The sequence below is a fragment of the Anopheles funestus genome, chromosome X (assembly GCF_943734845.2).
Source record: "Anopheles funestus chromosome X, idAnoFuneDA-416_04, whole genome shotgun sequence".
Lineage (NCBI taxonomy): Eukaryota > Metazoa > Arthropoda > Insecta > Diptera > Culicidae > Anopheles > Anopheles funestus.
The window spans coordinates 3,146,956-3,171,505 of NC_064597.1; the positions used below are offsets into that span (position 1 = coordinate 3,146,956).

Consider the following 24,550-nt stretch of genomic DNA (forward strand, 5'->3'; position numbering starts at 1 on the left):
TGGAGGAATAAAGTTCCTTACCCTGTTTGATAAAATGTGAAACTTTCCTCATTTTTGCACCAAGTTTTGCCTATAACTCGGTCGGTATACAACGGATCGCCAATCTTTAACTTGTGGTCGATAGATGAGAACAATGGCTACATTTTCTTCTTGGGCCGCCATGCCCTCAGATGTCTGTGCCAGAAGTTATGCGAAGAACCAAGTTCCTTACCCTGTTTGAGAAAATGTAAAATTTTCCTCATTTTTCTGCAGTTCAGCAAAATTTTTAAATGTGATATTTTTTTAATGCGAATTTGTTGCAATAGGTTTCTTTTCACTCAAATAATGCTTTAAACTAAAAAAAGAATAAAAAATCGGAAAAAAAATTTCAAAAAAATTTCAACTCGAAAATTTCATAAGGCTTACCCCTTATGATTTTTTTGGGAAATTTTGCAAAAAAAATGAAATTGATTTATTTTAATGCCAATGGGTTGCAATGGGTTTCTATTCACTCAAATAATGTTTTAAATTGAAAAATGAATAGAAAATTCGAAAAAAATTGAAAAATTATAACAATTTAAAAATTTCACAAGACTCATTTTTGCACCAAGTTTTGCCTATAACTCGGTCGGTATGCAACGGATCGCCAATCTTTAACTTGTGGTCGATAGATGGCATTAATGGCTACATTTTCTTCTTGGGCCACCATGCCCTCAGATGTCTGTGTCAAAAGTTATTGGAGGAATAAAGTTCCTTACCCTGTTTGATAAAATGTAAAACTTTCCTCATTTTTGCACCAAGTTTTGCCTATAACTCGGTCGGTATCCAACGTATCGCCAATCTTTAACTTGTGGTCGATAGATGGCATTAATGGCTACATTTTCTTCTTAGGCCACCATGCCCTCAGATGTCTGTGTCAAAAGTTATTGGAGGAATAAAGTTCCTTACCCTGTTTGAGAAAATGTAAAACTTTCCTCATTTTTGCACCAAATTTTGCCTATAACTCGGTCGGTATCCAACGGATCGCCAATCTTTAACTTGTGGTCGATAGATGAGAACAATGGCTACATTTTCTTCTTGGGCCGCCATGCCCTCAGATGTCTGTGCCAGAAGTTATTCGAAGAACCAAGTTCCTTACCCTGTTTGAGAAAATGTAAAATTTTCCTCATTTTTCTGCAGTTCAGCAAAATTTTTAAATGTGATATTTTTTTAATGCGAATTTGTTGCAATAGGTTTCTTTTCACTCAAATAATGCTTTAAACTAAAAAAAGAATAAAAAATCGGAAAAAAAATTTCAAAAAAATTTCAACTCGAAAATTTCATAAGGCTTACCCCTTATGATTTTTTTGGGAAATTTTGCAAAAAAAATGAAATTGATTTATTTTAATGCCAATGGGTTGCAATGGGTTTCTATTCACTCAAATAATGTTTCAAATTGAAAAATGAATAGAAAATTCGAAAAAAATTGAAAAATTATAACAATTTAAAAATTTCACAAGACTCATTTTTGCACCAAGTTTTGCCTATAACTCGGTCGGTATACAACGGATCGCCAATCTTTAACTTGTGGTCGATAGATGGCATTAATGGCTACATTTTCTTCTTGGGCCGCCATGCCCTCAGATGTCTGTGCCAGAAGTTATTCGAAGAACCAAGTTCCTTACCCTGTTTGAGAAAATGTAAAATTTTCCTCATTTTTCTGTAGTTCAGCAAAATTTTTAAATGTGATATTTTTTTAATGCGAATTTGTTGCAATAGGTTTCTTTTCACTCAAATAATGCTTTAAACTAAAAAAAGAATAAAAAATCGGAAAAAAATTTTCAAAAAAATTTCAACTCGAAAATTTCATAAGGCTTACCCCTTATGATTTTTTTGGGAAATTTTGCAAAAAAAATGAAATTGATTTATTTTAATGCCAATGGGTTGCAATGGGTTTCTATTCACTCAAATAATGTTTTAAATTGAAAAATGAATAGAAAATTCGAAAAAAATTGAAAAATTATAACAATTTAAAAATTTCACAAGACTCATTTTTGCACCAAGTTTTGCCTATAACTCGGTCGGTATGCAACGGATCGCCAATCTTTAACTTGTAGTCGATAGATGGCATTAATGGCTACATTTTCTTCTTAGGCCACCATGCCCTCAGATGTCTGTGTCAAAAGTTATTGGAGGAATAAAGTTCCTTACCCTGTTTGAGAAAATGTAAAACTTTCCTCATTTTTGCACCAAGTTTTGCCTATAACTCGGTCGGTATACAACGGATCGCCAATCTTTAACTTGTGGTCGATAGATGAGAACAATGGCTACATTTTCTTCTTGGGCCGCCATGCCCTCAGATGTCTGTGCCAGAAGTTATTCGAAGAACCAAGTTCCTTACCCTGTTTGAGAAAATGTAAAATTTTCCTCATTTTTCTGCAGTTCAGCAAAATTTTTAAATGTGATATTTTTTTAATGCGAATTTGTTGCAATAGGTTTCTTTTCACTCAAATAATGCTTTAAACTAAAAAAAGAATAAAAAATCGGAAAAAAATTTTCAAAAAAATTTCAACTCGAAAATTTCATAAGGCTTACCCCTTATGATTTTTTTGGGAAATTTTGCAAAAAAAATTAAATTGATTTATTTTAATGCCAATGGGTTGCAATGGGTTTCTATTCACTCAAATAATGTTTTAAATTGAAAAATGAATAGAAAATTCGAAAAAAATGAAAAATTATAACAATTTAAAAATTTCACAAGACTCATTTTTGCACCAAGTTTTGCCTATAACTCGGTCGGTATACAACGGATCGCCAATCTTTAACTTGTGGTCGATAGATGGCATTAATGGCTACATTTTCTTCTTGGGCTGCCATGCCCTCAGATGTCTGTGTCAGAAGTTATTGGAGGAATAAAGTTCCTTACCCTGTTTGATAAAATGTGAAACTTTCCTAATTTTTGCACCAAGTTTTGCCTATAACTCGGTCGGTATACAACGGATCGCCAATCTTTAACTTGTGGTCGATAGATGAGAACAATGGCTACATTTTCTTCTTGGGCCGCCATGCCCTCAGATGTCTGTGCCAGAAGTTATGCGAAGAACCAAGTTCCTTACCCTGTTTGAGAAAATGTAAAATTTTCCTCATTTTTCTGCAGTTCAGCAAAATTTTTAAATGTGATATTTTTTTAATGCGAATTTGTTGCAATAGGTTTCTTTTCACTCAAATAATGCTTTAAACTAAAAAAAGAATAAAAAATCGGAAAAAAAATTTCAAAAAAATTTCAACTCGAAAATTTCATAAGGCTTACCCCTTATGATTTTTTTGGGAAATTTTGCAAAAAAAATGAAATTGATTTATTTTAATGCCAATGGGTTGCAATGGGTTTCTATTCACTCAAATAATGTTTCAAATTGAAAAATGAATAGAAAATTCGAAAAAAATTGAAAAATTATAACAATTTAAAAATTTCACAAGACTCATTTTTGCACCAAGTTTTGCCTATAACTCGGTCGGTATACAACGGATCGCCAATCTTTAACTTGTGGTCGATAGATGGCATTAATGGCTACATTTTCTTCTTGGGCCGCCATGCCCTCAGATGTCTGTGCCAGAAGTTATTCGAAGAACCAAGTTCCTTACCCTGTTTGAGAAAATGTAAAATTTTCCTCATTTTTCTGTAGTTCAGCAAAATTTTTAAATGTGATATTTTTTTAATGCGAATTTGTTGCAATAGGTTTCTTTTCACTCAAATAATGCTTTAAACTAAAAAAAGAATAAAAAATCGGAAAAAAATTTTCAAAAAAATTTCAACTCGAAAATTTCATAAGGCTTACCCCTTATGATTTTTTTGGGAAATTTTGCAAAAAAAATGAAATTGATTTATTTTAATGCCAATGGGTTGCAATGGGTTTCTATTCACTCAAATAATGTTTTAAATTGAAAAATGAATAGAAAATTCGAAAAAAATTGAAAAATTATAACAATTTAAAAATTTCACAAGACTCATTTTTGCACCAAGTTTTGCCTATAACTCGGTCGGTATGCAACGGATCGCCAATCTTTAACTTGTGGTCGATAGATGGCATTAATGGCTACATTTTCTTCTTAGGCCACCATGCCCTCAGATGTCTGTGTCAAAAGTTATTGGAGGAATAAAGTTCCTTACCCTGTTTGAGAAAATGTAAAACTTTCCTCATTTTTGCACCAAGTTTTGCCTATAACTCGGTCGGTATACAACGGATCGCCAATCTTTAACTTGTGGTCGATAGATGAGAACAATGGCTACATTTTCTTCTTGGGCCGCCATGCCCTCAGATGTCTGTGCCAGAAGTTATTCGAAGAACCAAGTTCCTTACCCTGTTTGAGAAAATGTAAAATTTTCCTCATTTTTCTGCAGTTCAGCAAAATTTTTAAATGTGATATTTTTTTAATGCGAATTTGTTGCAATAGGTTTCTTTTCACTCAAATAATGCTTTAAACTAAAAAAAGAATAAAAAATCGGAAAAAAATTTTCAAAAAAATTTCAACTCGAAAATTTCATAAGGCTTACCCCTTATGATTTTTTTGGGAAATTTTGCAAAAAAAATTAAATTGATTTATTTTAATGCCAATGGGTTGCAATGGGTTTCTATTCACTCAAATAATGTTTTAAATTGAAAAATGAATAGAAAATTCGAAAAAAATGAAAAATTATAACAATTTAAAAATTTCACAAGACTCATTTTTGCACCAAGTTTTGCCTATAACTCGGTCGGTATACAACGGATCGCCAATCTTTAACTTGTGGTCGATAGATGGCATTAATGGCTACATTTTCTTCTTGGGCTGCCATGCCCTCAGATGTCTGTGTCAGAAGTTATTGGAGGAATAAAGTTCCTTACCCTGTTTGATAAAATGTGAAACTTTCCTAATTTTTGCACCAAGTTTTGCCTATAACTCGGTCGGTATACAACGGATCGCCAATCTTTAACTTGTGGTCGATAGATGAGAACAATGGCTACATTTTCTTCTTGGGCCGCCATGCCCTCAGATGTCTGTGCCAGAAGTTATGCGAAGAACCAAGTTCCTTACCCTGTTTGAGAAAATGTAAAATTTTCCTCATTTTTCTGCAGTTCAGCAAAATTTTTAAATGTGATATTTTTTTAATGCGAATTTGTTGCAATAGGTTTCTTTTCACTCAAATAATGCTTTAAACTAAAAAAAGAATAAAAAATCGGAAAAAAATTTTCAAAAAAATTTCAACTCGAAAATTTCATAAGGCTTACCCCTTATGATTTTTTTGGGAAATTTTGCAAAAAAAATGAAATTGATTTATTTTAATGCCAATGGGTTGCAATGGGTTTCTATTCACTCAAATAATGTTTTAAATTGAAAAATGAATAGAAAATTCGAAAAAAATTGAAAAATTATAACAATTTAAAAATTTCACAAGACTCATTTTTGCACCAAGTTTTGCCTATAACTCGGTCGGTATGCAACGGATCGCCAATCTTTAACTTGTGGTCGATAGATGGCATTAATGGCTACATTTTCTTCTTAGGCCACCATGCCCTCAGATGTCTGTGTCAAAAGTTATTGGAGAAATAAAGTTCCTTACCCTGTTTGATAAAATGTAAAACTTTCCTCATTTTTGCACCAAGTTTTGCCTATAACTCGGTCGGTATACAACGGATCGCCAATCTTTAACTTGTGGTCGATAGATGGCATTAATGGCTACATTTTCTTCTTAGGCCACCATGCCCTCAGATGTCTGTGTCAAAAGTTATTGGAGGAATAAAGTTCCTTACCCTGTTTGAGAAAATGTAAAACTTTCCTAATTTTTGCACCAAATTTTGCCTATAACTCGGTCGGTATCCAACGGATCGCCAATCTTTAACTTGTGGTCGATAGATGAGAACAATGGCTACATTTTCTTCTTGGGCCGCCATGCCCTCAGATGTCTGTGTCAAAAGTTATTGGAGGAATAAAGTTCCTTACCCTGTTTGAGAAAATGTAAAATTTTCCTCATTTTTCTGTAGTTCAGCAAAATTTTTAAATGTGATATGTTTTAATGCGAATTTGTTGCAATAGGTTTCTTTTCACTCAAATAATGCTTTAAACTAAAAAAAGAATAAAAAATCGGAAAAAAATTTTCAAAAAAATTTCAACTCGAAAATTTCATAAGGCTTACCCCTTATGATTTTTTTGGGAAATTTTGCAAAAAAAATGAAATTGATTTATTTTAATGCCAATGGGTTGCAATGGGTTTCTATTCACTCAAATAATGTTTTAAATTGAAAAATGAATAGAAAATTCGAAAAAAATTGAAAAATTATAACAATTTAAAAATTTCACAAGACTCATTTTTGCACCAAGTTTTGCCTATAACTCGGTCGGTATACAACGGATCGCCAATCTTTAACTTGTGGTCGATAGATGGCATTAATGGCTACATTTTCTTCTTAGGCCACCATGCCCTCAGATGTCTGTGTCAAAAGTTATTGGAGGAATAAAGTTCCTTACCCTGTTTGAGAAAATGTAAAACTTTCCTAATTTTTGCACCAAATTTTGCCTATAACTCGGTCGGTATCCAACGGATCGCCAATCTTTAACTTGTGGTCGATAGATGAGAACAATGGCTACATTTTCTTCTTGGGCCGCCATGCCCTCAGATGTCTGTGCCAGAAGTTATTCGAAGAACCAAGTTCCTTACCCTGTTTGAGAAAATGTAAAATTTTCCTCATTTTTCTGCAGTTCAGCAAAATTTTTAAATGTGATATTTTTTTAATGCGAATTTGTTGCAATAGGTTTCTTTTCACTCAAATAATGCTTTAAACTAAAAAAAGAATAAAAAATCGGAAAAAAAATTTCAAAAAAATTTCAACTCGAAAATTTCATAAGGCTTACCCCTTATGATTTTTTTGGGAAATTTTGCAAAAAAAATGAAATTGATTTATTTTAATGCCAATGGGTTGCAATGGGTTTCTATTCACTCAAATAATGTTTTAAATTGAAAAATGAATAGAAAATTCGAAAAAAATTGAAAAATTATAACAATTTTAAAATTTCACAAGACTCATTTTTGCACCAAGTTTTGCCTATAACTCGGTCGGTATACAACGGATCGCCAATCTTTAACTTGTGGTCGATAGATGGCATTAATGGCTACATTTTCTTCTTAGGCCGCCATGCCCTCAGATGTCTGTGTCAAAAGTTATTGGAGGAATAAAGTTCCTTACCCTGTTTGATAAAATGTAAAACTTTCCTCATTTTTGCACCAAATTTTGCCTATAACTCGGTCGGTATACAACGGATCGCCAATCTTTAACTTGTGGTCGATAGATGAGAACAATGGCTACATTTTCTTCTTGGGCCGCCATGCCCTCAGATGTCTGTGTCAAAAGTTATTGGAGGAATAAAGTTCCTTACCCTGTTTGAGAAAATGTAAAATTTTCCTCATTTTTCTGTAGTTCAGCAAAATTTTTAAATGTGATATGTTTTAATGCGAATTTGTTGCAATAGGTTTCTTTTCACTCAAATAATGCTTTAAACTAAATCTTTAACTTGTGGTCGATAGATGGCATTAATGGCTACATTTTCTTCTTAGGCCGCCATGCCCTCAGATGTCTGTGTCAAAAGTTATTGGAGGAATAAAGTTCCTTACCCTGTTTGATAAAATGTAAAACTTTCCTCATTTTTGCACCAAATTTTGCCTATAACTCGGTCGGTATACAACGGATCGCCAATCTTTAACTTGTGGTCGATAGATGAGAACAATGGCTACATTTTCTTTTTACGTAACCATGCCCTCAGATGTCTGTGTCAAAAGTTATTGGAGGAATAAAGTTCCTTACCCTGTTTGATAAAATGTAAAACTTTCCTCATTTTTGCACCAAATTTTGCCTATAACTCGGTCGGTATCCAACGGATCGCCAATCTTTAACTTGTGGTCGATAGATGGCACCAATGGCTACATTTTCTTCTTGGACGGCCATGCCCTCAGATGTCTGTGCCAGAAGTTATTCGAGGAACCAAGTTCCTTACCCTGTTTGAGAAAATGTAAAATTTTCCTCATTTTTGCACCAACTTTTGCCTATAACTCGGTCGGTATCCAACGGATCGCCAATCTTTAACCTGTGGTCGATAGATCAGAACAATGGCTACATTTTCTTCTTGGACGGCTATGCCCTCAGATGTCTGTGCCAGAAGTTATTCGAGGAACCAAGTTCCTTACCCTGTTTGAGAAAATGTAAAATTTTCCTCATTTTTCTGCAGTTCAGCAAAATTTTTAAATGAGATATTTTTTAATGCGAATTTGTTGCAATAGGTTTCTTTTCACTCAAATAATGCTTTAAACTAAAAAAAGAATAAAAAATCGGAAAAAAATTTTCAAAAAAATTTCAACTCGAAAATTTCATAAGGCTTACCCCTTATGATTTTTTGGGAAATTTTGCAAAAAAAATTAAATTGATTTATTTTAATGCCAATGGGTTGCAATGGGTTTCTTTTCACTCAAATAATGTTTTAAATTGAAAAATGAATAGAAAATTCGAAAAAAATTGAAAAATTATAACAATTTAAAAATTTCACAAGACTCATTTTTGCACCAAGTTTTGCCTATAACTCGGTCGGTATACAACGGATCGCCAATCTTTAACTTGTGGTCGATAGATGGCATTAATGGCTACATTTTCTTCTTGGGCCGCCATGCCCTCAGATGTCTGTGTCAGAAGTTATTGGAGGATTAAAGTTCCTTACCCTGTTTGATAAAATGTAAAACTTTCCTCATTTTTGCACCAAATTTTGCCTATAACTCGGTCGGTATCCAACGGATCGCCAATCTTTAACTTGTGGTCGATAGATGGCACCAATGGCTACATTTTCTTCTTGGGCCGCCATGCCCTCAGATGTCTGTGCCAGAAGTTATTCGAGGAACCAAGTTCCTTACCCTGTTTGAGAAAATGTAAAATTTTCCTCATTTTTCTGCAGTTCAGCAAAATTTTTAAATGAGATATTTTTTAATGCGAATTTGTTGCAATAGGTTTCTTTTCACTCAAATAATGCTTTAAACTAAAAAAAGAATAAAAAATCGGAAAAAAATTTTCAAAAAAATTTCAACTCGAAAATTTCATAAGGCTTACCCCTTATGATTTTTTGGGAAATTTTGCAAAAAAAATTAAATTGATTTATTTTAATGCCAATGGGTTGCAATGGGTTTCTATTCACTCAAATAATGTTTTAAATTGAAAAATGAATAGAAAATTCGAAAAAATTGAAAAATTAAAAGAAATGAAAAATTTTGTTATGTTTTATTATATACGGGTATACGAGCATATAAAGCAACAGATTCAAAATGTTTGTTCAGCAGTATTATTCCACCAAAAGATCCAATGCACACGCCATTCTTCAAACGCTAGTTCACAAACATTTCGTGTCCTGTTGCTGTTTGTCTGTTTCACGGTTCAAACACTTTTCCTTAGCGTTGTTCATTAACTTCCTTTTGCGCTTACTTCACTGTTTCGGGCTGTTTGCGCACGGTTTCGTCCTTCGTGGCAAAGGCAACCGGGAACGGGACGTATCCAAAAACCAAAGACTTCAGCTGAATAAAAAAGAAGAAGTAACTAAATCCTTAGAAATAGGAAGCCTCAGACTTGTGGACCAAAGTAATAGGAGAACGAATACTCCGAACGGAAAACTCTCAAAGTTTTCTGGAACCCGCCTTTTCTGCTTGGTTTCGTTTGATCCCAATTTTTAATGTGTCGATCATCCTTTGAGCATTACGTAGGTTTTTCGTTGAGTTGTTCGCTGTTTGCTTCTAGCGACGTGGAAGACATTTTCCATGCTCGTGGGATAGTTCCCGGTCCCGAGCGCGACTTGACAGCTTCTAAATTGATAGCGAGAATAACATCTTCAGTGTACGTTTTTTTTCTTCTCTCTCGTACTTTTATCTTTCGCTTAGCACGGATGCGTGATGTCAAGACGTCGCCAAGGATCAGACGCTTGCGCTGGCAGAGAAGGAGAGGTTAGAGTGAGAAGGCGACAAACAAAGTCGGTAGTCGAAGGAAAAGGTTACACATAAAAATACCATGTAGCGGAATCTTAAGAGCTTGCAAAGGCCTTTCGGTTCAGGGAAGCAGAAAAAAATATCTAAAATAACCGCTCCAGAAGGTATTTCTGTAGAAGTACTTCTGCGACTTTCAACGCAGCAGGGAACAGAGTGGGTCCTTCACCGTGTTTGAAGTGCAATAGTTTCTGCGCACGGGCGAAATAATCAACTCGCAAAGCGAAACTGTTGACAGGGCAGCGCGGTGTGAGCCGATAGAGCTGGAAGAAGGAATAAAAAAAAACAACACGGGACTTCTTCAGAGGCACCCGCGCGTTTGTGCTTGAGAATATAACAGTTTTGCAGAAGCTGCTTCAAATCACCACGGCCGATCATGGATGGTCCGCAGCAAGGATTCTGCGTGCCGGAAACGAAGCCAAAAATCGGGTACAACCCCGGTTTATGAAAGTGTTTGCGAATAAAATTAGATGCAATTCAGGGACCTAAGGGGGAATACGGTTTGTGTATGTCTTCCTAGCTGCTTTATACGGTGTGAGGTTATGTACAAACGGTTTTTAGGTTTTGCCTTGCTCGTAAGAGGGGTCCTGAATCGGGGTCCACTGAAGCGTATCCTGAAGCTGGTTTATTTATTTTTTTTTGGTGCCGCACCCCGAACGCCACCTTGTCTATAGGGTACGGTACCTTCCCTTTTTTCCATTCTGGAAAGCGGTACGCTGTAATTTCGATACATAATTCCGACATGATGCAACACGGGAAAGGAAAACGGGAAATGTCTACCACCGGGAGGGTATGGTTTTCGGAACAAACGAAGCGGGAAGAAAAACCGGGTCCTTATATACTACAGTGGAGGACAGGGGGCAAGAGACATTGAAGTTACCGGAGTTACCGGAGTTACCGGAGTTGTCAGCGAAAAAATACAAAAATTAAGGACCTTTCGTAATCTTCATTGAAACGTACAGAGGGGAGAAATTGAAGAAAGAAAAAACAATTTCAGGACCCTTTTTGCTGTATGGGCGACAACACACACACACACACACACAAACGGTATCGGAAGGATGGGAAAAACAGGCAAACAGCAAGTCCCCGTTGCTGTGCCGATCATCAATGCCGCTAACAGCAATTGGTAGAGGATCAGACCAGGTGTGTGTGTACGTATATGTGTTTGACTCACGCGCGCGCGCGCTCTCACACACTCAAGGTCCAGCTGATCCTGGTCGATGCCACCGAGCGCCAGGGGAAGTTTCGTTGCTGTGTTTAATTTCTGCCGAGTACGAGGCCGGCTGCGAGCTCTGGGCACGCGACACTGTTGCCAGAACAACAGCAACCACGGCAGCGACCGGACAAGGTCTCGGCTGCTCAGTACTTACCACACAACACCACAATCAAATGGTTTTTCCCTGAGTGCTGCTAGAGTAACAACAGTGCGCAATTGTGAAAGTAAACCGTGTGTCCGCGCGTGCGTGTGTGTGTGTGTGTAGATGTATTTCTCTTATCGTGAAGTGCCTTGAGGTAGATGAGCCAAGCAAAGATCAACACTCGCCCCCATCAACTTCCTCGTTCCTGTTGTTGAAGAATTGCCCCAAAAAAATCAATTTCCCCAAAAAAAAAACAACGTAAAAATGTCAACCGGCGGACAAACGTCACTCAACCCACCGAAGCGGATGAAGCTGAAGGAGAACCAGATGGTGGTGGCGGTGCGTGATTTTGCACCGGCAACGCTCAAGCGCAAGCTCCCGCTCGGTAACTACGTCAGTGCGGATAACGTGATACCGGCGGTGAGCGCGCAGACATTCGCCAAGCAGCTCGCGCACGCTGGTGCCGGCCCGGGTCGGAAGCGGTCCAGCAGTACCGAGCCGAGAAGCGGCGTGTCCGCCGTCGAGCGGCGTAATGCACGCGAACGGAACCGGGTGCAGCAGGTAAACAATGGGTTTGCCGCGCTCCGGCAGCGCATACCGGACGAAATAGCGGAAGCGTTCGAGGCCGGCACAACGGCACGCGGCGTCCACAAGAAGCTGAGCAAGGTGGAAACGCTAAGGATGGCGGTGGAGTACATCAAAAGCTTGGAGCGGCTGCTCGAACACTCCGGCACGGGTGGTGCACGTGTACCGAGCTTCCCCCCGGATACGGCCGACACTCAACTCCCTGCGACACCACCGCCCGAACCAATTACCGGCCAATCCGGGAACTTCTTTCTCGCAATCAAACCACGCACGAGCAAGCTGGAACAGACCGGTACCGGGATAATGGCCGGCAATGGTGTCGGTGCGCTCGATCAGACCCAGATCACCATCATCAACGGGCATCAGTATATGCGCATCCCCGGTACCAACACGTTCCAGTATCTGGATCCGGAGAGTCTCCACGACGAAGATGATAGCTCTACCGAGCGAGCTCCACCCTTGCCGGATGAGGAGGAGGAGGAAGAGGAGGATACGTGCTCTAGCAGTGGTGATCTGCTGAGTGAGTCCGCCATTGCCCTTTCGCCGCAGAGCAACTTCACGCTCGAACCGGACACGGACTCGAAGCGGGACGTCGACTCACTCTACCATTCGATCGTATCCCAACCGGACGGTACGATGTTCGATCAGCAGCAGTACGATGATCTGATGCTGATCAAATCGGAACTCCAGGATGAGGCGGACCTCGCGGAGGACGCATCGTTTCTCAGCTGGTTCGAGGCGAATCAACAACAGTTGCAGCTTCAGCAGCAGCTGCAACAACACCTACAGCAACAGCTCCAGAGCCAGCAGAGTTTGCTCGATTGAGAATTGCAGAAAGTTCCAGTAGTCTAATCAACACCAACACCAAAATGACAAGTAGTTTCTATTTACCGTGTACATATGCATGTTTGTTTTTTTGTCTTTGTCAAACAACATTGAAGCCTATATATTACTCACTATTTGCGATTATTTATAATATTTATTAATAGTTTTTTTTGCTTAAACGTACAGTAGTGCCCTTATTTATTTCCCCATTCACAAAAGTGACTTAATGATGCATTTTTTTTTTCTTTAAAATAAATGAAATTGAAATGTCTCTTTAGCTGAGGAAACTCTGGAGATAACTTAAATGACTCTAAAGCTTGAAATTTCCAGAATTTATTTCCAGGAGGTTAGAGATTAGATAGAATCTAGTTCAAGTACGTAAATGATTAAATTGTTGGAAGAAGAAAAGTTTATTAGGAATTGAGCTCAAAACCTCGTTATTGGTACAATAAGTTCAAGCATCAATCGCGAAATAGCTTCTTTCTGTACCTTGTGCCTGTCAAACGAACCGTCGTCTGCGGATGGGAAGTTTTTGACTGATAAGTATTACGTTTATAGTTGCATAGTATTAGAGACTGATACACCGTTCGAGGGGGGAGGGGGGGGGGTTAGATTATTTTAAATTTGAAAAGGATACAAAACATTACCAACATTACCACTGTAAATGTGTACCCGTTTGTTTGTATTTGTATGTAAAATTTGGAAGTAAATAAATTGAAAAAAATACACAATAATAAAATCGAAATTTTACTGTAGTTTTTTTTTCTTGGTTTGGTAGTATATAAGGGTGAGAAAGGTGAGTTCGATGGGTAGAATTGGTTGGTAGAATAATTAGAAAAAAAAGCCGTGACAAGGGAGCTGAGAATGCATTCAGCATTCAGGAAAAAAGGGGGTTTTTTACCCTTCAAGCAATCACTCATTATATACAGATGCTGGAATTCACACGGCCCAAAACATTCCGCCAATTGTCCCTTCGCGCACACAGCGCTTGCATTGCATGCGGACGTTACATGACGCAGCGTACGTTTTTAGTTGGGTTTTTATTTTTTCTACCTTACTCGTTTGCCACTCTTAATACACAGGGTGCATGCTGTGTTTGCGCAGGGTTCAGGTTTCCGGTGCTCCCCTCGAGTCGAAGTCACATCGGTGGATGTGGAGTGGCCATTGTCTGGTCGGTTCACTCCACCGTCCCAAGATGGAGGTGTAACCCCGTATTAGCGGGCGACTACTGGGTTTTATTTCCACCAGCACAGTCCTGGCGGTATCCTGCCGGGTTTTTGGTGCCTCAACCGAACGCGCATTGTGACGCAAGCGCACGGCATTCGAATACCAAAAAAAGCGGGATGGCAAATCCAAAGCGAAACGAAACTAAAAATCCTCCACCAAGAACGGCGTTTTGTTCTTCTTCTGCTCATTCAGTAGATCCGTTTGCAGGGACCCCGTACCTGAAGGTAATCGCATTCATTCCTGTGAGAATGCATGCGAATGGTTTCGGATGAAACGATATAAAAGAAAAATCTCCTAGATCATGAATCACAGAAATCAAAAGTAATGGTACGGTAGAATTAACTGCACGTATCCTCGTTCCGTTGAGGTTGGAACCGGGAGAAAATGAAAAACACCAGGACGAACGAACCAAAGAGTGTCCCTACAGCAGGGGGAAACGGTAACGAAGAATGAAACAACAATAAAGAATGAAAAAAAAATGCGCCAGCGAAAGGAAACCCAGTAATCGAAAAGGATCAAAATTGAGAACCCGGACAAAACGGGGCGCAAAAGGTCCTCGTGTTCCTTCTGCAAAAGGCTGGGATAAGCGTGCCATCGTACGGACGAGGCACACGACCCAACCATCCCAACCTTGTGTGCTTGTGTGTATTTGTCTGGCAGCTGAAACTCTATGCATTCGTTACGAACGATACGCGCAAGGAGAGAAGAAACGAGTCCGAAGCGTGCGGTGGAATAAAGATCGAACGGATAGAAAGGACGCACGACCCCCAGGGACATCTGCAACCGTGGTCTTTGCCTGATCATAGGTTCGGTGTTAGCTCGCGTCCAATAAATGAATACCGCCACGATAAGGTTGCTCCCGCACCGGTGACGAACATTATTACACACACACACGCACACTAGGCAAGCATTAATTTATTTCACCCAGATTTCTAGGCGCAACCACCGTCAGAAAAGGGTGAACACGAGAGGGGTTTTTTTGTTGTTGAAATTTTTATAAAATTGCTTTTCATTTTCATAATGAAAATAGAGGTTCAACTTTATGATTTTTGCTTCCCTAGGTACCGGAAGTGGTTCTATGGTGCCGGATGTGTAGCGGAATTCTACACGCACACGTGCCACGGGCGCGTATCGTCACATGATCGCGTGTATCAACCTTGGCTTGGTTTGCAGAAGTGCGTGCGCGTGCAAAACATCCGGTAAGGAATGTCTCACCCAGTTTGCCGGGAAGTTTATTTCATTTTCTACTCCTTTGTTGTGTTATACCTCCTCCTGTACAAGTCAGTCATTAAGGGAGAGTTAAATCTACTTGAAGTATATCTTGAAAATTCAATGTAAACGAAAGACTTCAACAAGTTTAATTTCTACGTCTATCTTTGAGAATATGTGCGTTGTAAAGCTTTAAGAGTCAGAGCAGCGTTCAAAGCTCACCAAAAACTTCCCTTTTCACGTTCCAACCACTTCCCGCCTGGCTGGACAACCCGAACTGAAGATGTGTTGGACGCTAAGGGACCCATTTGCCTCACCACTTCATGGGGCAGATGTTTTTCGCCTACCTTTACAACCCGCATCATCCAAAAGCGCTGGTGTGTCAGCGGCAAAACCTTGCCCTTCGCGTAGCGTCCAGGTGTTTCTACGAAACCTTGTGGAAGGTTCGTGCAAGCGGTGAGGGAAAGAGGGAGTGGAGACACAAAACAAAAAAAACCACGAGAAAGCTAACGAGACGACACGAAAAACAATTCGTCGATCGTCAATTGATTTTGTTTGCGAAGGCCTTTTGCGCGGAAATTGCGCCTGTCACAACAAAAGCAAATGCAATCCGCGGTACGATTGGTGTTGGACAACCTGTTTCCCTTCCCCCCCCCTCCCCTCCCCCCCCTCTCTATGTGCGATCGGTTCTAAATTTCGTGCGGGAGTGTTTGCTGCCTTGATTGCACCCGAAAGCGTGTTGATTGGATGGGATGGGTTATGGTTATGGTGCTACTATGCACCCTGCAAACAAATTAAGACTTTGTTGCTTTACTCTGTGAGGTATAAAATTAAAATTAAATCACTAAAAGCGAAGCACACGGATAAAATGTACCGAACGAAGGAATGGATTCATTCGAATGAAGCCAAAATAAAATAAAAACGAAACGGAATGTATATGTATTTCAACTTCTTTAACACGATTCCCCCATAATTAGATCAAACTTCCGAAAATCCTGGTACGATTTTCGTTCCTTATCCCAGATCGCGAACGTTCACCGTCACGTGCCGGACCAGGACGGAGAACGCCAGCACATAGAAGTATGCGCAATTATAATAATATTATAAAAACAATAACAATAATGATAAAGGACACTAGCAGGAATGAGGTAGAATGAGAGAATTAGCGAACGATAAGCGAACGAAACGTAAGGAAACGGGGCAAGCATAAAGGGTTTTCTACTTTACAAGAAATGATAACCCATCCCCGAAGCGTGCATCCTTCGCCGCTGCAAGTGCGTATACGTTTGCTGAAGAAGGGACAAAAAAAAACGTTGCCGATAATAAACTCAAACCACGCCGAACATATTCAATTTGGTGCGATTTCGGCGGGAGTGTACGAGTGAGACCGAGCGCGAGCGTGCGCGTGCGCGCGCGCGCCATGCACCTTCAATCGTGCGGGAGCGTTATTTTAATTTTGTGTGCCTTTTGCGCCGGTGTTTTCCACCGTAACGGTGGTGGTGGTTTTTTTTAAGTTGCTTGCTGCACAAGTGCATCAACGGGTCCAGCTCATTTCGGGACGAAATTTAAAACGATAAATGTACGAAGACAGTGAGGGGAGGTAATGCAGCGAAGAAGCGTTCCACGCGGGGTTAAATTTTGGGGATGGCCAGGTTTACTGCTTAGGTTATGTTTTGGGGGCCCGTAGGCCCCCATTGCTGCTGCTCTTCATTAGATGGAAAATGATTGGAATAGGGTGCGGAGAAAAAAAAAACGGTACGATCGGTGGGGTTGTTTTCTGTTGGCCCGGTTTTTTTGCTGCCGGCGATTTTAAGACGTGCACAATATTAAAGGCGCTCTGCCTGTTCTTTGCAAATAAATTGGCAAAGCACTCACGGCAAAGTGAACCGTTTTTTTTCCTTCACTCTGTTCTGCTTTTTCTTTGCACGAACTTCTTGCACGTTTGGTTTGAAATGATTTGGTAAATTGGATGAAGCGGAATGAGCCGAGATGGGGGTGCAACAGTAAAGGTGTTTTTTTATATTATCCCGATCATACACACGCTCCTACCGTCCTTGCATTGGGGTATGAGTATGATGTTTGTTTTTATTTGATGTTATCCTGCAATCACTCTCCCTGTAATACTCTTAATCAATTTTGTTCGATTGCCTGGTTCGATTGAGGGATAAGAATGTTCCCCCGATTCATGCTTCATTTTACGACAGTAAACTTAACATTTTCTTTACTCCCTTTTTAGTTTATTCGAATAAAACAACTTTTCATTGTATTCTAATCATTAAAAAATATTTTAAGTTATTATTTGACGAGAAAAAAGCAAGTAAACATGATGCTTAAATTAATAAAAAGTAGGGTTCGTCGCTTGTTTTTGTTCGTCTACTGTTGAAGTCTTTTGTTTTATTACTAATTACTATTTTTGCATGTATTTTTGGCTAGGGATGAATATAAAATGATGCAAATAAACAGAGTTTCGTCTTAAAATATGCCTTTTCGACTGTAAATAAATACACAGAATAAATGTATTAAAAAAATGAAAAAAAAAACATTTTGTTATTCGATTTGAGTATTCACAAGATTTTCTTCAAGCTTTCACGATTCCTTGTAAAGCTTCGATCGAATTTCCCTTCCCATATGGCAGATTTATTTTCTCCACAGTGCACCGCATGTGGTATTCACTTTCGCAAACAGTTGGCAACGCTTTGCTGCCCGGTTCGGTGAAGAAAAAGGATATATTTTCCAGCTTTTTTGTCCCGACCGAAACTTAATGTGAGCATATTTTTTTATTGTTACTGCTTCAAACCGATCCCTTTTCAAAGGGTTTAGCGCAGCAAATCTGACAAACGACAGATTTGTCGCTCGGCAAAGGAAACCGTGAACGTGATGAGGCGAAATTTAGAAAAGGGAACGAAAACGGGAACAATATCGATTCATCAAGCGGTGTGCACCGGGCTTGGAACGGAACGCCGATGGTTTGGCGTGTGAAATGAAAGGGGTTTGTCATTTGAAAGTGCTTTGTCAGGACGGCAAGTGACACTCGGTAAAGAAATTAATCCTTTTTTTTCGCTGTCGTTCGCTTGTTCGTTGTATTATTTCATGGCTGAGAGTTTTGCACTACTCCCGAACCACAAGACCATATGGTTAAAAGTGTCCACATGGAGCTACTTTTTGCACAGCGAAACATACCTCAGAAAGCAATCACACAAATGTTACTAATTGCTCCTAAAAGTATGCAAAAGTCATAACGTTTCCTTCCCATCGGCGTAGGAAAGGAAAGCAATCCATTTGGAAAAAAATTAAGCGATCCACTTTTGCTACCAAACAAATGCACCCGTGCATGAAGCGGATAATGAAACTGTCCGCAATGGTGAAGTCGCCTGCCAATCGGTGCTAAGCCGCCAGGTTTACATTATTTGTTTTGACTACATGTGCATTGTTTCGAGGCGCAGTAATTACTTTCTGTTGCTCTTTTTGCCTTTGTTGTTGTTGCGAACCTTGCGAACGAGAGTCCCACCCGGGGGAAGGTCGGGTTTCCTTTTGGTCGGGAAAGCAGGGAATGTGTCCTTTTCGGGATTAGGTCCAGCGCAGGAGCCAGGTAGATGCGACACACACCCGACGAACGGGGATTAAGTTGCTAATCCACCCGGTGCAGCTAACAAAAGCTTCCGATTTCCAACCAAGCTGATGCTCTTTTTTTGGCGCGATGCAGCATGTGTTCAAACCATCATAAAAAGGAGAGTTTTGTTTAGAACAGTTTGAGTAAAAAAAATGTTTCATTTAATAATTTTTTCTCACTTTTTTATTAAATATTTTTTGTTGTCCTTTTTCGACGCTAACTAAAATACATTAATAAAGCCAGACGTAGCTGCTTTAGTCACGATTTTGCAATCAAGAAAGCGCATACATCCCATTCCGTTTTTATGACCATCAAAAACGGTGTCTGAACTTGATCCGTTCCACACAGGCGCACCAGCCACAGACGAAGATCAAGTTCGAACAATGAACTTTCGTCTTGCCGGCAGCGTTTTTTTCTTCATCTTCTCCACCTCCTGCTTCAGTCTCATCCGAGCAAGGTTAAGGACAACGGAAGTGGATGCCGGAATGCAAATGGCATCTACTTCCTGGCACTCTAGGCCCCTTTTTTTCGGGGCCTCTCATTGTCTAGCACACTTCCCGCCGTGTTCCGGTTTGCGGTGGTACCGAGCGCGTTCCGGAAGAAACAATGAGCGCATAACAAAGCGAAACTGAAAGCTAGGAAAATAAAAGCATTAAAATAAAGCACAGTGAAAACCCATCCAAGTAGGAAACTGTACGAAAGTAGGATTCTGCTGTAATCGGGAACCGACTCGGGTTCGTCGCCTGCTTTGTCCTACCAGAAGGGCATTGAATGATTGCATCGGCTGTGGTAGCGCTCGTTGTCTTCACTTCCTTTTTAAACGTGTGCGTGTGCGGATTTGTTTTCGTTCCATCTTATCCCTCCTTCACCTTACCCGCCTTCCGGATGACTTTACGGTCCACCTTTTAAGGTTGCGTCTTGGCCCAGTGATGATTTCTTCCTGGGCCTTTTTTTCTCTCTAATTTTTTCTCTCCCTTTTTTGCATGATGCCCTAACTCCGGTCTAAGAAATTGCATATATGCCGAGACAGCGAGACGATGCTGCGATTTGCATCACAGCATCCGGAACGCACATAAATAATGCGGAAAGGGATGCATAGAAAGGATGCCGAGGTTTTTATTTTCTTTTTTTTTCTTTTTTTGCAAATAAGGTAAAATCGGGATGTACCGCAACCGAACAGGAAGTAAGCGACGAACGCCGAAGGCCGATCGTTGAAGACGCTTGTGATGGACGGAACAATACCGGACAAAAATAATAAAAGATTGATTTTTTCCTTCGGTCTAGCAGTCGAGCAGTCGAGAGGAGAGAATGAACGCTGATTTGCCGCCTTTTGTGGATTAAGTTTTCGTTTGTTTTCTTTTTCCAGAATTTTCTTTCCAGTGTGCCTGCTTTATGAGGTTTTTTGTTCGATTTTAATTTCATTTCTATTTAAACTATTCATTTTTTTATTTCAATTCCATAGTAAATAGTCTTTGGAAAAGTAAAACTCACCTTCGAAAGGATCGATCGGGAGCTTGATAAGAAGCTAAGTTATGAATTATATTTTTCTGCCATATCATGGAAAGCACTGAACTCCAACAAATAAACGAGAAATAGTGCCTGAACCTTCATGCTCCATTTCATACGTGTATCCTTCGTATCGGTTTTGAGCATCATCAATCATCTATTCGCACATTACATAATAGGTGAATCCTTTAGCCCACTCAAAACCTCCGCAAGCTCAATTAAAACGGTTCGATTTGGAAAATGTTAAAAAGTTAATAACGAAGAAGAGCAAAAACAACCCCCATAACGGGGCACTTATGCGGAGGTGCTACATTCGCTTTTTAATTGCAATAATTAATGCTGTTTTGGTGCGACTTTTGTGGGACCGTTACCACTTTTTCCTAAAGGTTCTGCACAGGCTACGGCACCCAATTTCCAGGAAGATACGCACACACACACTACTTAAACACAATTTGCACCCTTTTTTCTTTTCACCCACCCTAGGATAACGATCTTTCCCTTACATGGGCAACGGTTGCCCGTTGCGCAAAACGCTTCAGAACGAAGAACATACGAAAGACTCACAAGCGACGAACCCGAATCGGCTAGCGGTCGAACCTGCTAGCAAAATGATAGGGAGCGGTGTAATTAATAAGTCTCGAAGAAATAGGTTACGGGAGCAAAACCGTTTGTCCTTATCGGATCATTCCTTCCACCCTTCCACGGGATCTCTTTGCTTTACACACCCGTTACACCCTGTTTGCATCCTTACGGGTGGGATGATGAAATTTCAAAAAAGAAGAAAAAAATCTTTCAAAGGAAAGCTTACTATCATCTTTCGGGCTTTGTTCGTTCCATTAATAGCTCTCAAAATATCGGTTTGGTTTTGCAATCACGGCACCCATTCGCCAGGAAATAACGAAGAAAATAAAAACAATCAAATGCAAACACGCACCAAAAAGGATGGCTACGATTAAACGGTGTATTTGTGTTTGTCTACGGGGCAGGACTAGAGAAATTATCCCTATTCTCCGTATCCATATCCTCCGAAACGCGTGGAGGTGAAAAATGTTTGTAATCGTATCGTTTAAGTCGTTTCTGAAATCGAAAATTAAAACAAAAATGCTCTACATTTTTCCCCTTAAAGCCTTTTTTTCCATTCCATTCGCAGTAATTGGAAAATTAGAAAACATGATTCAAATATTTTTATTGCTTCATTATCCTTTTTCCGTTGGTAGGTCCACGTAATTCGTCCTATCGCTTTTTGTATTGCGCGCTGCTGGTTGGGTGGTTTTTCTAGTGTTTTTTCTCCTCTCCCGTTTTCCATCCCTTTAAAAGGAAGACTCCTTTTTTGTTTCAGCTTCCTTCTAGAACCTTTTATCGCGAGTGGAATGCCAGTGCCGTCGTGCCAGTGTGCGCACAGTTAGGGTTAATTTTAATTGGCATATCTTGGCACCCGATAGAAATCCTTCGATGTGTCGGTTGTTGTACCGCCGTGATGATGGATTTCTAATCGAACGTTTGGTTCCGTTTAGTCGGTCCCGGTTCTGGAGATAGGATTGTTAAATGCTTCGGTTGAGGAAGGACACGCAAAGGACAACAAGGGTTTCGTATCGACGTTTTTCTTTTTTTTCGTTTGCTTTGTTTTAAAGGATGATTGTAAGGGATTGATCGATGACCGGGCGGGCATTTTTATTGGACCACCTGGAGGATTCCCTACTTTACCTCATTTGTTTCTCTCTCTCTCTCTCTGCTCTGTTTTTTACTTGATAACGAAACTGCACAAGCGCCAGCATACGAAAGTGATTTGAAGAATATGAAGCGCGTAACATGATCATGGCTTATGACAAATTCAAGCGCCTTTCGCTTACTCACAGCCAGTATCATTTTTCCTAAACATCGCGAGGTGTGAGGTTGTAATTGAATCCACCGCCTAAGCGCATTTACCATGCCACAGCTAGTACGAAAGGGGTTTTACTTTAAAAAAAAAAGAAAAAAATAAGGAGAATATTTTCATGCTCCTTTCGAGAACTTATCTCTCAGAACTTAGGCCCTCAGCTATCTGTTCTGTCAGCTATCTTTCAACGAGTGCTACTTTACTCAAGCACCTTAAGAGCTTGTCCTCGAAACCGTCTTCTAAGGGCTCGTAAAAACTATTTTACGAGTGCCTGGGTGCCGCACTTAATGGAACGAAAAATGAAGAAGGAAAAACCGAAAACGGACGAGGTCGCAAGGGTTTCGCCTGCCCAACGAAAAAAAAATCCTTTTCCATCTGGCGCTGGAAAATGATTTTACTCATTCGACACAAAGCGACAACCAAATGCAAATGCAGGTTTCCCTCTCACTTTATTTTTGTGACCGAGCCAGCGTTATAAACAGAAGCTTAAAATGTTGGCTGAAGGCAACATTTTAATTGTTTGATTATGGTAATCAATGTCCTTCCTTTCCTTTCGAGCGCTTTTCTTTTTTTTTGGCGAGGTTACAGTTGCCTTGAAAGATGAACCGATGATTGCTTCGTTACCAAATGTGACTGTTTACGATCTTGCGCCCAATTTGCTGGAAGGACAACGGCACGTATTGCAGTTTGGAAAGATTTTTTTTTTATTATTATTAGACATCAACAGAGTAAACCAATGTTTTTCGGTTCTTATCCTTGGTGATGCTCAACGACAAAGCGCAGTTTTAGTTTTATTTTTAGCTGCAGGACATAACCGATAAATCTTTTCAACTGTAAACTTCAGGGCCGAAGTTATGCGAAGAGTGTCGTAAACGTCAGAATTAGCGTTGTTTTTTGAATGATTTGTTTATGGATTAATTATCACTTAGTTTTGTAAACAAATCGTAACATCGCTAGCGCAGTTTATATTTAATATATTCTTTTTATTAAAGTGTTTATTTTAAAACTATTTTTCTTCCTAGAAGATGTTTTAAAAGAATATAAGAATATAATAAATTAAGAATATATTTAAAACACGTCCTTTGAGGAACTTGTTGCAGCTCGTGCTTTTATGTTGATTGCTGCTGCACAGTGGGAAGTAGATCATAATGATGAATGGTCATAAATATTTTTTTTATAATATTAATAAATTTGCTACTTTTCACAACGAAAAGCATCTTTAATAGGGAGGAAAAATTCGTGTTTAATAATAATTCTTCATATTAAAACGAAATTCAGTTTAAATTTAATATTGCAGCGCATCTTCTAAAACCACCCGAACCAATAGATTTGCGCTGGAAAGTGTTACACACTAAAAGTTGCGTGATTCTTTTACACCGCATGATACAACCAGCCTGCCTGTCTGCAAGTGATGCGGCAACTTTAACAAGAACCGACAAACAGTGAACAAATAAAAGAAAAAACACAAGAAAATGACACCATCGTTCCTACCGTCCGGTAAGGGCAAATTTCCACCGATGAAAAGCACACCAAGGGGAGGAAGGAAACAATGCACGGCAGCAACTGGACAGAAGCGGCACATGCCATTAAACACAGTGACAATGATGATGACACCGAGGCCGGTCGATATCTAAAGGAATTTTAAATTAAAAACGAGAGAGAAAGAAAAAAAAAGCACCAAAAACTCACCCAACTACCGCTTCAAGTCAAATGTTTGGCGAATAATAGGTGCGCATCTATTCTTCTCTCATTTGCTGCGGACAAAGACAAAGCTCACAACAAAAGGGACTCACACGCAGAGAGAAATAATAAAGGATCTCAACCATTGACGCTTCGTTTTTTTCTCTTTGGTTGGTCGAATTCGTTTGCAATTCCACCATGGTCCGTGCAGAAACCGGCAGGACACTGTTCCAAGGGGTACGCTTTAATGAGCGAACGATTACGAACAAATAACCATAGAAAATTTGTCCAGAATTTCCCAGGTTGCAACCGGGGAAACGGGATGGTCCACCTGGCGTGTTGCGCCATGCCGTGCGCCAGTGCCGCGCATGCTCCGTCCATTGTGTAGGGTCGCCGCAGGGAAAGGTACAACACTTTTCCCTTTTGGGCTGCATTGTATGAGCTCAAACGAGGCCACTTCTTTGGGTCCTTCGGTTACAGCTGGGCAGGAGTTAGGCGGGTGTAATGAGGCAAAGGAAGGTGGAAAACCAGGACCACCTGTTGCGGGGTTAGCCGGGACATCAGCACGACAACTGGTAATCAAATCTGTTTGCTGTTAATTCTGTTCCGATGTTAATTTTGCATGGAAGCTGATAAACAGTCTGTAGTCTGTGTTTTAGTGCGTACGGAGATCC

At 39.8% G+C, this 24,550-nt stretch overlaps 1 protein-coding gene across 1 annotated transcript; it reads left to right on the forward strand.

Moving 5' to 3' along the window:
• Positions 1 to 9,341: 9,341 nt before the first annotated feature.
• LOC125762858 (achaete-scute complex protein T8) lies at positions 9,342 to 15,687 on the forward strand. Its single transcript, XM_049425420.1, has one exon. It carries the CDS (start codon positions 11,623 to 11,625, stop codon positions 12,766 to 12,768), a length of 1,146 nt encoding a protein of 381 aa, XP_049281377.1. The 5' UTR covers positions 9,342 to 11,622; the 3' UTR covers positions 12,769 to 15,687.
• The last annotated feature ends 8,863 nt before the right edge of the window (positions 15,688 to 24,550 follow it).